Genomic DNA, 14,691 nt, shown 5'->3' on the forward strand with positions numbered 1-14,691 from the left:
CACAGTAGTACTCATAAATGTATGCCATGCCAGTGTTGCTTATACACAATGCCCACACTAGTAGTTCCCATTACACATAATGCCCATAGCAGTAGTACCTCTTGACAGCTTGACATCACATACGCCATGCCAGAAAATGAAGCTGCTGAAACAGTTTTTTTCTGTTGGAAATACTGTACGGGGCAACTAGTTACGGGATACGGTCACTAGGTTGACCCTATGAAGGTTCACATACATTGGGTTGACCACTGAAGATAGACAGGGCTTAGGTCGACACCTGAAATGGGTCGACAGGGTGGGAAGGTCAACACAATCATTAAGTCGGCAATGGAAAGGTCGACATGAGTTTTTCACATTTGTTTGAGCCGATTTTGTGCTGATAAATGCATACCTCCCAACTTTCAGAATGTCCGTAGTGGGACCTCTGCGCATGTCCAAAATTTGGGGGCATGGCCTATAACTCACGTCACTGCCACGAGGCCACACCCCCATTTTGCCACTGTGGGGCATGGCCAGTGGTTCTGTGAGCTGCTGGCCATGCCCCCAGCCCCTCTGGCTGCGGGAATAGACGCTGTGCGCATAGTGTCTATTCACCAGTGACAAAGGGGGAATCCCCCAACTGCCCCCCTTGCGGGACAGTCGGCCCCATGCTGGATGCAGGAACGTCCCAAAAAGAAAAAAGATGGGAGGTACCCGCGAAAATCTGGACAGTTGGGAGCAGTGGCGTAACTATAAGGCCGCAGCCCCCGCGGTGGCGGGGAGGCGCCGGGGGTCTGCGGACGCTATTTTTTCTCCGCCAGCTCCCCACTGCTTGTGGGTGCAGCCGGGAGCTGGCAGGGGGGTCCGTGCGGCGCGGAGGTACCTGTATTCAGGGAGAGCCTGGAGGTCCCTGCGCCTGCGGCGCTGAGTATGATGTTGCCGGGGTCCCTGCAGTGAAGTGGAAATAACGCGCTATCTCCGCCGGAGATATCGCGTTATTTCCACTTCACTGCAGGGACCCCAGCAACATCATACTCAGCGCCGCAGGCGCAGGGACCTCCAGGCTCTCCCTGAATACAGGTACCTCCGCGCCGCACGGACCCCCATGCCAGCTCCCCGGGGGGGGTCTTTTAACGGGGGGCAGCGGCAAAATTGTCCCGGGGGGGGCGGCGAAATTGTCCCGGCGGGGGGGAGCACAAGTTTTCGTTACGCCACTGGTTGGGAGGTATGCAGGTGGTACCCTACCATCCACTGCGGTGTGGTGGGAGAATATAATAGTGTGCCGAGCGCAGTGAGCCATGCAAGGGGACGCGGTACACAGCCATGACCCCTTTAGTGGTCGACCCAATGTACATCGACATTCATTGACTCGACCCTACAACCCATAACCCTAGTTACCCCATCCACGTCCCCTAGAGAGAGAGAGAGAGAGAGAGAGAGAGAGAGAGAGAGAGAGAGAGAGAGAGAGAGAGAGAGAGAGAGAGAGAGAGAGAGACGATAGACTGAGAACATCATTAACCCTGTCCGGAAAGCAGACACACGCGACTGTGCTGCTGAGTAATGTTTAGCTTCATCAGTATAAAACCCTGCGATGTTTTCCACTCCCAGATAGCGCAGAAACAGCCCCACACCCCCGTCCCCAGCCTCGGCTACAATGCCGGGCAGCCGGAGATTCCCTCCTCTGCCGGGCGGTCCCCGGGGGCAGCGGGTGCGCGCTGCTGCTGAGCGGTGACTGTGCAGTAGGGGCGCCGCGGCCGCTCAGGTGATGGGACAGGCGCGGGCACGCCTCTCCGCCGCAGGTAAGGACCGCGTGAACGCGCACCGAGCAGCCCCTGGGAGCGCTGAACTGTCGCGGCTCGTCCACGTCTGCCGGCGACAAGCAATACAGCAGGACAAGTAGTGAGTGTAGAGCGGCGGAGACGGCACCGGATCCCCGGTCACCATGGCTTTGGCTGAGCTATACACACAGGTACTACTGCCCCTCCCTTCTGTATCATCCAGCGCTATGAACCTGTTCCTATTCCCTGCAGGCCGGGGCTCGGGCAGTGCTGCAGGCGACACAGTGCAACAAACTTTCTGCAGGAAGACTGACTGGCCTGTGTGACAGGCGGCTCCTGGGGAGGGAACACGTCCATCCATCAGGGGCACTGGCACATACACTGTACTACTGTCTTGTAAAAGCGAAGAAGCAGCTGGAACCTTAATAGTCATCTAGAGAAGCAGGACAGTGAGGGATAACTGATAATGGCATTGTCACTATAGTATTGTCACTATATCATTACTACTATGACATTAGCAAAGGTTCAATCATTTGGTTAGTAGCAATCAGCACCCCCTGCCCATAGGGTTCCTTATCTATGTTACAATCTTATGACATGTTACATTTTATTGCTGGTGAGGGTGACTACCTGGGCACTTGGTCATCCGCAATATAACATCACTGTAGAGGAATGTTCTCACCAAACTTACAATATGATGGGTATGGGTAACAACCGGACCCAGACAAGAGCTCGAATGCCTGACTCAGGGCACTCCGGCGCTCATACGCCTGGGGGGGGGGGGGGGATTTGGCCTCCACTCCGTTCCATTGGGGGGGGGATTCGGCCATCACGCCGCTCCGTTCCAAGGGGGGGGGGGGGATTCGGCCACTGCGCCGCTCCATGGAGGGGGGGTGCCAGGTGAAGCCACCGCGTCACTCCAGGGGGGGAGGTGCGGCAGCGGCTCCACTGGGGGAGGTGGGAGTTCCCCACCTCTGTCCATCCTGCTGCCCTCCAGTGTCCCATGCCCCAGGCAGATGCCTAAAGCTGCCTAGTGGTGGCGCCGGACTGGACATCAAACTCTGCATTCCTGAGCTTGTAGGTCAGGGGGTGTCCTGTCATGGGGGGGGGGGGGGGGCTGCCTGTGACAGTTGTCACCAGGGAGAGGAGGAAGGGGAGAATAAAGCCTCCTTGTATGGTCCGGGCATGTAGCAGAAACCGGATCAGTCAGGACCACATGGGGAGGCTGTAGTCTCCCCTTTCCCATGTCCTGGTTGAAAGCTATCACAGGCATCTCCCCGGACAAGACACCCCCCGGATGGCAGAGTTTAATGTTTGGTTTTTACTGTCCCCAATATGATTTTATTTTAATAGAAACAGATCTATCATAATGAATGGCAGGTGCCTCTGTCAATGCTCTGTCATTTCTGGATAGTTGCTGCATTGAGGGCATGATTATACTGTAGGATTCTGTGAGTTAGTATTAGATTACATTAAAAAAAAAACACCAATGGTAATCTATAGCTATAATCTAACAACAATCTTTCAGTTGGTGTTTTACTATTGGTCAGAATACATGGCAGCTACATTGATCAGCCATGTTTTCTGACCAATAGCTTAATATAAAACAGTTCCATTAAGTGACAGAAAAAGCCAGGAAACAGACTCTTGCTGGATTCTAAAGGTACAGTAACACCAGTGTTACCCTGCGTCCTCACCCCTCATCTTGGACCATTTTTCCCCGTATTTTGTGACTTGTAGATTCATCATTTCTTTATGCCAACTCGTTTAACTGCTGCTATGTTATTTATAAGAAGATAATCGTAAAAAATACTGACAGCCCTCTGATGATATTAGTATACTCATGAATATGATATCTGCTTCAAGGCATTTACAATCTATTTAAACTGAAACATAAATGAAATGTCTGTTTTTCTAATTCCTACTAACAGTTATTTACTTACAAGTGGAACGGTGATTTCAACTAAAACAACACAGGCCAAAGGCAGAACATTTTACAGTTTGCCTAAATTCTGCATATATCACTGTGTTCAGCCCCCACAGGTATCCTACCCAAACCCAGCCCTGAATATCCACATATTGAAGGTTTACCAGACAATCCATTTGATGTATGTGATCGCCTAACTACAATGTTTTGGTCCTATATGATCCAGTTGTTCAGTTTAAAGAACCGCATTAATTCATGTTGGCCCGCTTGTATCTTTAAAAACTGAACGTAGATCTGTTAGGGCCTTATTCAGTGTTGATCGCTAATTAGAATTCGCAAATTGAGCGGGTAATGAACAATTGCACATGCGTTCCCTATGTATCACTCAAACACGAGGGTGTATAGCGACAGAAAATGCATATTTATTGTAAATGTAATGTGTTCGGACTTTGACTGTCAGGAAGATGACATTTGGGGGTAAAACCTGCAATTTTCTGGGTGTGCCCCCAAAAAATGCAGGCTTGCCCAGGCATTTATGGAGGAGGGTCTGTGACATCAGCAATGACCACTTCCCTGTCTCAGACCTACTCAATTGGCGCAGACGCAGTGGCGGAACTTGTGAGTGGCGGGCCCAGGTGCAAAAGAACAATTTAGGCCCCACACCAGTGGGTGACAGGGGTACAAGCTGCTGGCCTAGACAGCAATGGGCCCCTTAGTCCTCAGGGGCCCCGGTGCAATGCACCTGCTGCACCAATGGTAGTTCCGCCTCTGCGCAGACGGCAATAACTGTTCGATGGTTCAGGAATTGCGTATGGACTTGCGAGTGTATGGCGATTAGTGATCCATTGGCAATCCTCTCACAATTTAGCAAAGGGCGATTTCTCTTTCTGTCTGGGCAGTGGCTTATTCCTCACAGTCCACTGCATATTCTCACATTTATTGGTCAGGTCTGAATCAGGCCCTCAGTTTGATGTTTCAGCTGAATAATTTGATTTACCTGTGTGTGGGCACCATTACATTCTGTCCGTCATCATTTGTATTAGGATTATGTTTTAAAGTGGTTACAATATTGACTTCTAATTTATATATCAATATTTGTCATACAGTCTTTCAGGTTTATTTTTAGAGATTGGCTTACTACAAAGTCACACAGATAAATGGTGGCGTCATATTAAAATGAGCAGAAAAGTAGACGTTTGTGAGGTGCCCCAAAGTCTTTTTTATCACACTATCAAGCAGGATATTTATGAAACTTTTGGATCTTTGTACATTTGGATTTCAGTGGGAGGCTGTGCTGCATGCAAAGAAATTCATTCAGTACAAGGAAGCAGCCTATATAAAATATGGAAACTGACAGATCAGACAACTCATCAGATACAGAGCAGTTAAACAACATTGTTATTGAAGAAATGTGAAGAGTGGAGAAAGTATTGCTAGATATGTCTCCCACATCAGTGGCAAACGCAGGATTTTTAGAGGGGGGTTTCCAAATGTAATCCACAATCTCCCACTCTGCAACGCATTGGAGTAAGTACAGGAGTCTATTGGAGCAGTAACAGCCCTGCAAATTGCTCCTTTTATACACTGGATACTGTATGGAATACAGTATTAATATTTAACAGTACAGATGGTATATAATATAGGCTGTTTCAAGCATTTAAAGTGGTCAGGAAATGTTTAAACATATCATAATGACGACAAGAACTACAAAAGGCTTCTTCCCAATAGCTGTCCACCAACTAAACCGTATTGAACATACCAAATACTAACTCGAACTTTTCTAGATACATGTGAAATGTATGTGATGTATGTTTATGCCTCTCTTCCCACCCCCTTTGTGTTCCCTGATTGATGCTGCACTGTTACCACAAAAAATTCCAAGCATACGCAAGTATACCTGGCCAATAAAGATGATTCTGATTCTGATAAAAAATAAATACACAAACATAATAAAACCAGTACTGCACTTTCTAAGCTCACAATCTCCCACCTCATGGTAAGGCTCCTATCTCTTCCTCTTGGCAGCTACTCTCTGGTCCATTGTGATGTTTGAGAGTTCAGATCCACACATACAGTAAATCTGGTAGAAGAAGCTGGTACACATGTGCAGCAGCTCTGCTCTGTCCCTTACACTGCATGGTGTGGTGGCAGCTCTATTGATCATATTATATACCAGTGCTATTGTTGTCCTAATTTAAGGCACTTGTAAAGATGAGGGGTGTTTCTGGGTAATCAGAAACCCCCCCTGCGTTTGCCTATGCACAGCATGTAGCTGAACATGTAGTGCCCAGCAAAGGCTCTCAGAGGAGTTACATTCCTACATCACACAGGCAGCAAAATCTGTCTCTTGTACGATGCAGAAGTTCACATGTAGATGCCATAATCAGGTTCAAGAGAGGGAAAGATGTGCTTGGCACTAATATTTGATATATTTGTAAAATGATGAACTATATATATATATATATATATATATATATATATATATATATATATATGTACATTTTATTGTTTCATCCCCTTCATTTACGCAACATTTATTCTTGTTTCCACTAATCCATTCTCTTCCTCATTCATTATATTACATCTTGGTCATGTAATTCACCCTCATATCTCCTCATCCTTTCTCTGCCTTATACGGCCTACACACAGATATTAAGGCCTTTTTTTAAGCGACTTCGCTTAATTTGGCAAAGTCGCTTAGAAAATGCCCTCACATCGGGGGGTGTGTAGGGGCTATATTGACAGCAATGCGCGTCCCCACGCATCGCTGGCCGAGATTGATGAACAGTGTCCATCAATATCTGCTTCGCCAGGGTTCTCTCACCAGAGAACACTGGCGCTGTCCGCTCGCTCAGCACACAGAGCTGACAGCTCGGTCTGTGTGTGGGATGTCAGCTCTGTGTGCTGTGCGACATAGGAGCAGAACGGCTAGGTCGCCCTACACACATCGGCATGTGTGTAGGGCCCATTATTCATTAGATTACATCTTGGTAATGTAATTCCCCCTCACACCCCCTCACCCATTTTATGCCCCGTTCATTACATTACATCTTGGTCATGTCATTACCCCTCACATCTCCTCACCCTTTCTCTGCCTCATTCATTATATTACATCTTGGTTATTCCCCCTCACATCCCCTCGCCCATTCTCTACTTTATTCATTATATTACATCTTGGTCATATCATTCCCCCCCTCACATCTCTTCACCCATTCTTTACCTTATTCAGTATATTACATCCTGGTCATGTCATTCCCCCTAAAATCCTCTCATCCACACTTTACCTAATTTATTATATTACATCTTGGTCATGTCAGGAAATGAAGGACTTATTCATTATTTATTTTATTCATTCTATTTCACATTAGTCATATAATTTCCTATTATATCCCTTTACCTGTTCTTTATCTCAATCTATTATTCCATGGTCATATAATTTTCTCTTATATTCCCTCACTTATTCCCTACTTCATTCCTTCTATTATACTGAATTTATTTAATTTCCCCTTACATTCATCTTCCATTATCTGCCTCATACCTGACACAGGTTCTCAGATTCTCAGATCCTCATTACTGACCTGGTGCTGCCAATTCACTTCCTGTGATATCTCCAGGCCAGTCATCTCAGAATGTTTGTGTGTGCTTAATAATAATGTTCCAACTGCATTGGCGCAGCCATCTTACCTGAGGATAGCTGATAATATTACCGTCCCAGAGATTAAAGGTTCTTAAACACGCCATGATTTTTTGATCATTATCGCTACTTTTGGCCCTTCTGAACGATATTGGTCAAAATATCGTTCAGTGTGTATGCTGTGAACAAGGAATGGTGACCCCATGGGTCGTTCATCGCAGTTGTTTGTCGACTCTGCAGGCAGACAAATTTCGGATGTCTTTCAGAAAAAGCAATAGAATCTGGCTAGATCGTTGATCCTTCGTCGCATCGTTCAGTGTGTATGTACAATATTGTTCCTCTAGGACACTGGGGAAGCTCAAGATAAATTGGTCACCAATATATTTCAGTCTAGTGTGTAAGCACCTTTACTTCTCAAATGACTTCAGTAACCAATCCTATTGCAATGAGCCCTATATAAACCATTCCCAGGCACCTGTACTTTGTCAGTTGTCTCAAGTCTTTCTCTGTTCCTCTGTCAGAAGTGGTCCTCTGTGAATGCATCTGTTCTATTACTTCCCAGTGTATTCCTGAGTGCCATTATTTCTGCTACTGAATATTCTTTTTGGATTCTATGCTCCAAACTATGCCACAAGTATTCATCGCCATTGCTCCTGCTGTAATCAGCATTAATCCTAATCCAGGGTTGCCTACCTAGGGTTACCAACTCATCCCTTTAATTTGGGACACATATTAATTACACAGGTTCTGTGGCTGGCTGACTTCTAGACTCCATTTCACCTGGTTTTAATCAGCCACAGACCCTCCATTTCATCAGCCACAGACCCTGTGTAATTAACATGTGTTCCGGATTAAAGGGATGAGTTTGTAACCCTATGCCTACCTGACCCTCTTCTTCAGAGTGAAAATGTTCTGTTCCAGGACTTCCCTGGTAATATATGATTGCCATCACCTGTGGGGAGCTAGGCAATTGATAAGAAAGGTGTTTCACCACAGGTGATGGCAATCATACATTACCAGGGAAGTCCAGGAACAGAGCATTTTCTCCCTGAAGGAGAGGGTCAGGTAGGCAACCCTGTCCTATTCACCAGTGTGCTGTTTATTCTCTGCCCTTCTACCAGAGTATCTACTCTGTTTTTCCAGTTTACTGCTTGCAGTCTCATATATGCTACACTACATGTGTGTTAAACTATGTTAATGGCGATTAAATATGACCAAAGAAACAATAAGTGAAAAGCGCAGGTTACGTATTATGTCCGTAACCAGCGTACCCTTTATACCTAGCTACGTGCGAACAAAGCGTAGCGCAGCGTAGCGTACCTTTGTTGTGTATTGTACACCAAAGAACCAGTACTATATTAAGAGATCCTTTCGCAGTACTCTGACTCTAATCTGCGAATATACCTTTAAGGACAGTGTCCGTAATATACCTTATCGCTATGCGAATAAACAGACACAACCACGGTATAGAAGTAAGGAGATAGGAACTCCGTAAAAAGATGTATTTAAGTCCCTAACGGACAACAGGGGGTTACAGGAATAGAAAATACAGGTATAACAAGTGATACAAAAGTCTAACAATGAGTATAATAAACAGGCTCTACTAGGGGAAGAAAATACAGATACAGGATACAATCAGCCAACAATACAATGAAAATAAGTACCGTGAATGCAACCGTTACCGTCCCATCAAATATGCGCTGCGCAGTCCGGTCGGAGCTCGCTATCGTTCAGGGTTGAACTATAGCCCGGTCGAAGGTCAGGGAAAGGAAGATGTGCCCAAGTGACCAAGGCCGCCCTGGGTCACCTATCTTATAGGGTCAGAAGGGGGAGGTCAAAGGCCATTCCTATTGGTCGGGGGTCGTATGTCAGGTTCTCTGTGATTGGGGTTAAAATGATGCACCTGGTTTGAATAGGTGCAGGGGAGTGAACTTTTGGAGTTCTTTGTTTGTTGGTTTCGTCGTCAGGTGTCGTAAATAGCAGTAGAAACCGGTTACATCTGGATTCCTTTGTTATACCTTTTTCAACAGAAACTGTCCTGGGAATATGGATTATGTCCATAACTATCGGGCCGTGTGTATTGCGAAATATTCGCAATGACCGGAATACTGCGCATAAGAAACAGAACGGAACGGTACTAAACACTATACAGACAGATGTATGCAATGCTAACTAGGCTATGTGTGGCGTTCTAAACCTTTAACTATATTTTATTTAGTGTCAGTATGTTCTTATGAATTTATGTGTAATAGTATGGCTACTCTTCTGGTCCACTTTGTCACACAGACTCGGGTATGGAAACTTTATTTGCGCAACTCTGCGAACCAAAATGGCGGCCATACTATCGTAAAATGGCGTGTATGCAACTCGACTTTAACAACTATCACCATTACCTATCTCCAGTTACTCTACTACCTAATGTATAGAGACTGAATCTGCCCCCCCCCCAAAAAAATAAATAAAAATAAAAATAAAATAGATCATACAACATACTTTTCTCTTACATTGCCTTTCCCATCACCTACCACATTGATTTCTTATATTACACATTAAGGTGCATAAACACAATACAATTCCATACCTCCCAACATGACCCTCTCCAGGAGGGACACATTGCTCTGTTTCTGGACTTCCCTCATAATGTAGGATTGCCATCACCTGTTTCACACAGGTTAATTGATTAGAAAGGTGTTTCACCACAGCTAATGGCAATCATTAATTAAGGGAGAAGTGCAGAAACAGAGCAATGTGTCCCTCCTGGAGAGGGTCATGTTGGGAGGTATGCAATTCACACCTCGGCCAATATCGACGATAGCCAGACCCGACTGGGTGCCGTCATCAGCAAGTGCATATACATTTCCCAGTGCTGGCAGGCAGTGGGGCTGGAGTGGGAGTGGGAGCCATGCTGTATTCTGCATGGCCTTCGTTAAAGATAGAAACATAGAATTTTGACGGCAGATAATAACCACTTGGCCCATCTAGTCTGCCACTTTTTTAAACATGTTACCTCAAACCATATTTGATCCTTATTTTTTTGTAAGGATATCAATATGCCTATCCCAAGCATGTTTAAATTGTACTACTGTATTTGCCTCTACCACCTCTGATGGGAGGCTATTCCACTTATCTACTACTCTTTATGTGAAGTAATTCTTCCTCAAATTTCCCCTGAATCTTCCTCCCTCTAGTTTCAGTGCATATCCTCTTGTCTGGGTACAGCATACACACTAAATATTGAGTGATATTGCTCATAAGGGGTAAAAATTAGCACTTTCACTCATTTTATTTATCGCACTGTGTTTATGCACCTTTAGTCGTATAATTTCTCCTTTCATCACCTCCCCCATTCCCTTCCTCATTTATCCTATTACACCATAGTCCTATAATTTCCTCTTTCATCCCCTTTCCCATTTCCCACCTCATTCATTCTATTACACCAGGCATTCCCAACCACGGTGCTCAAGGCACACCAACGGTGCAGGTTTTAGTGATATCCAGGCTTGAGCACAGGTGACTTCATTACTATCTGAGTGATAAAACATCTGTGCTGAAGCCTGGATATCACTAAAACCTGCACTGTTGGTGTGCCTTGAGGACCGTGGTTGGGAATGCCTGTATTACACCCTAGTCCTTTAATTTCCTCTTACATCCCCTCACTTGATTCCTGCCTCATTCATTCTATTACACCATAGTCCTACCATTTCCTCTTACATCCCCTTACTCATTCCCTGCCTCATTCATTCTATTACACCATAGATTTTTGACAGGAAAAACGACCCCACCCTGGTCCAGTAACCCAGGAATCCTTCCAGGATAGCTAGCTGGGTTTTACACAGGAAGGACCTGTGGGGGTGATACAGCAGGGATCGCAAAAGTAAACTCATTCTTTAAAGGACAAAACCATGCGCACTGCATGCGGGTAAAATGTAATATGTGCAGAGAGAGAGGTACATTTGAGTGGCGTGTGTACTGCAAACTGATATCTATATTGCTGTGTAAAAATAAAGCAACCAGTATTTACCCTGCACAGAAACAAAATAACTCACCCAAATCTAACTGTCTGCACATGTTACATCTGCCCCACCTGCAGTGGACATGGTTTTTCCCATTAGAAAGAGATTTTGCTTTATCAAGCCAACCAAATTAGGCCCAGTGTGAGCTGCCTTGTGAATGGATAACCTGGGGCATCCGGGCAGGGTTCCATTTCCAACATGGACAAGGCTGCATTCCTGCGCAATGAGACTAGCACGCGCCAGCACGCGCTTCGCAGAGCAGCTTCGTCAGGGCCAGGTGCGTGAGCAGAGTGGTACACTGACACTTATACTGTGATTGTTAAACAGATTTATCCAGCGCTTGACACTGGTAGCCTTTATAAGGGTAACAGGGTCATTGCAATTCTCCGAATACAGAACTCTCTAGGCGACCATCTATGCTATACAGGACCTACTGAAGGTATAGCAACCGGCTGGCCATACACGTGGCTACCTTTACATTATATATCACTTGTGTAGCTGTGTAATTTTTAAAGATTAGACCTATTTACATAGCAATTTATTACTGTAGCCCTTATAAGGGTATCTAGCGTTATTCTATGCTGCACAACACTTTGACACACTAACTGGCTTGCCCTATATGTGGCATTTTTCTTTGTTAACCCGTCTAGCTGATTAGCAACCCACACTTGTGGTGTCTTTCTATTGTGGGCCCTCAGTGGGAGACAGGCTACTCACTGCAGACCAGTGCATTTAACCCGGGATTGCTATCTAGGTGATTGTTTACCTAGTAAATGCCACATTCTGTATAGATAATATTGTAGTGTGAGACACCCTAAGATTTATAAAGTGTAATAAGTTTAAAAACACTACATATATCTATCAAACAAAATGTAAATACTGTACTTGCAATTGATTTGAATAAAATGCTGGCTACCGTCAAAACTTTATTTACATCGATACATACAAGTTTAAATACAGTGTACCACTTGCTCGCCACCGTATTTTGAAACAACACTTCTTTCTCTCTTTACTCTGAATTATCAATGTGGGGGTTATTTTGGTTCACTCCTTCTGGCAATTGGGAATTCCTTCTCAAATGGACAAAACCATGTGCACTGCAGGTGGAATAGATGTTAATTGTGCAGAGTTAGATTTGGGTGGGGTTTTACTTCAAAGTAAGATCTATCTTGCAGTGTAAAAATAAAGCAGTCAGTATTTACCCTGCACAGAAACAAAATAACTCACCCAAATCTCTCTGCACATTTTACATCTGCTCCCCTGCAGTGCACATGGTTTTGTCCATTTAAGAAGTAATGTGCCAGAAGTAGTGAACCAAAATAACCCCCTATATGTTTTTTGTATGTTTTTTACGGATGTGGTTCGTTTTATCGAATGACATTAGGTCGAATGTCATTTGGTCGACCCCACTAGGTCGAATGTGTAAAAAGGTCGACATGGGTTTATGTCGAACTTCCGACTATGTCGACTGCCATTAGGTCGACTGGGGTTAGGTCGAATTGCTCTTTTTGTTTTTTTTTTGGCCGAAATGTCAACAGTGTCGACATGGACACTGTTGACATAGTGAATCGGACCCTCGCATCGCTCGCTTCGCTCGCAATGCTTCGGGCACGGTGGCTCGCTTTGCTCGCCACAGTTTTAATAACCTCCTCCACGCCCTAGTGGATGGTAGGGCATGAACCACCGCCTGTCGGCACATGTCGGCACCAAAAAAAAAACAAAAAGAGCAATTCGACCTAACCCCAGTCGACCTAATGGCAGTCGACATAGTCGGAAGTTCGACATAAACCCATGTCGACCTTTTTACACATTCGACCTAGTGGGGTCGACCAAATGACATTCGACCTAATGTCATTCGATAAAACGACCGTATCCCATTTTTTTACATATATATCACTATTTTCTTGAACCCTAATAAAAGTAATATTTTAGATTTCATTAGGTGCACCACACCAAGGACCATCTCTCTTCTTCCAAGTATGCTCCAGGGAGGAGGCATTTCCCTTGTTCAGGGGGAAATGTTTGTTAGTTGTCCACAGCAGGGCATACACTGCCTGATGCGGCCAACATGACACTTTCAAAATATTGTATCAGACTGACATGCTGGACGATCCAGCATGTCCGCTCAATCGATATTACAGGATCGGTTGTCTGCATACGCGTTGCAATTATCTAGACGACCCGCCGATATCAAGCGTAACGGCCAGATTATAGCATGTAAACCCAGCATTAATCATATTATTTACTTCTTTTTTTTTCTCATCCTCACATATTATGCCTCCCTTTTTTTCCTTTACACACAGAAGCCAATGTAAAATTGGAAGTAAAATGCTCATGCAGTACCACAGAGAAAAATGCAAATAAAAATAGTGTATTTCTGCATATATGCATATCTATACACATTTTAAAATGTGTATATGTCCCTGTATTGCCTGTATATGCTCCTAGATTACTAGTAGTCATCAGTGTGTACTCATACCGGAGCTTTTCCAATGTGTAAAATGTACGCCTTCTAACAGGCTGATCATATGATTACGCGCTGCTGTACGGGCCATGTTTGTGTGAACAGTTCCGTACTTTACTCTGCTTACATGGTTTGATACATGTATAATAATGGGTTTAATAGTCTCATATAGGCTATGTGTTATTGCTTAGTGAGCATGCATATTGGCGAATTCAGGCAGGTGACCCTATGCAAACTGGTGAACATTGTACTCTATGGCAGCCTTTTAATACTCCGGGAGATCATAATAATATATGATACAAATTATGTGAACATATGTAAGCTATCCTCTAAATGTTACCTTATAACTAATTGGTAGTGGATTGTACTGTATGCCCAGAAATATAAGATAGATTTGAATAGTGGGGACTGTAATATATAACTATTGCGAGCAGTACTTTCAGTTGTCATATGACTCATTTGAAACCGTTCTAGGCTATTGCTGCTGGAATCTAGCCAACATGTGATGAGATCTCAGAGGTTGGGTCCGATGAATGACAAGTGCACGGAGCACAGTTATGTATTGCATTGTATTGTATTATGTAATGTTGGATATTCTATGAGAACTCACCCTCGGACATTGTGGGAAAGTAAGCAAGGATGCCTATATAATTATGCAGTACTGTATATTACAGGACGCAACTTTTTGTGGCCTATTTTACATTACTACTATATCAGCTGACATTGGGTTTGAGCCAGACCTGATCGCACGGGTGCAAATTCGCACGGCCAACGTTTAGTTAAGGTGCCGCCCCACTAGAGTGAAAGCCCGCCTTGCAAATGAATGTGATCCCTGTGCGAATGGATGTGTATGGGTCACACACCCTCCCCTTAAACGCCCAGGCATTGTCCCAGAC

At 44.7% G+C, this 14,691-nt stretch overlaps 1 protein-coding gene across 1 annotated transcript in view; it reads left to right on the forward strand.

Moving 5' to 3' along the window:
* The first annotated feature begins 1,578 nt into the window (after positions 1-1,578).
* MYO5C (myosin VC) overlaps positions 1,579-14,691 on the forward strand; it is a 126,373-nt gene continuing 113,260 nt past the window's right edge. Inside the window, exon 1 of the mRNA XM_083183896.1 lies at positions 1,579-1,948. Coding sequence (XP_083040022.1) covers positions 1,922-1,948 — 27 coding nt within the window. The 5' untranslated portion in view covers positions 1,579-1,921. The remainder of the gene's footprint in view (positions 1,949-14,691) is intronic.

Source organism: Crinia signifera, chromosome 4 (assembly GCF_055691185.1).
Source record: "Crinia signifera chromosome 4, ASM5569118v1, whole genome shotgun sequence".
Classification (NCBI taxonomy): Eukaryota; Metazoa; Chordata; class Amphibia; order Anura; family Myobatrachidae; genus Crinia; species Crinia signifera.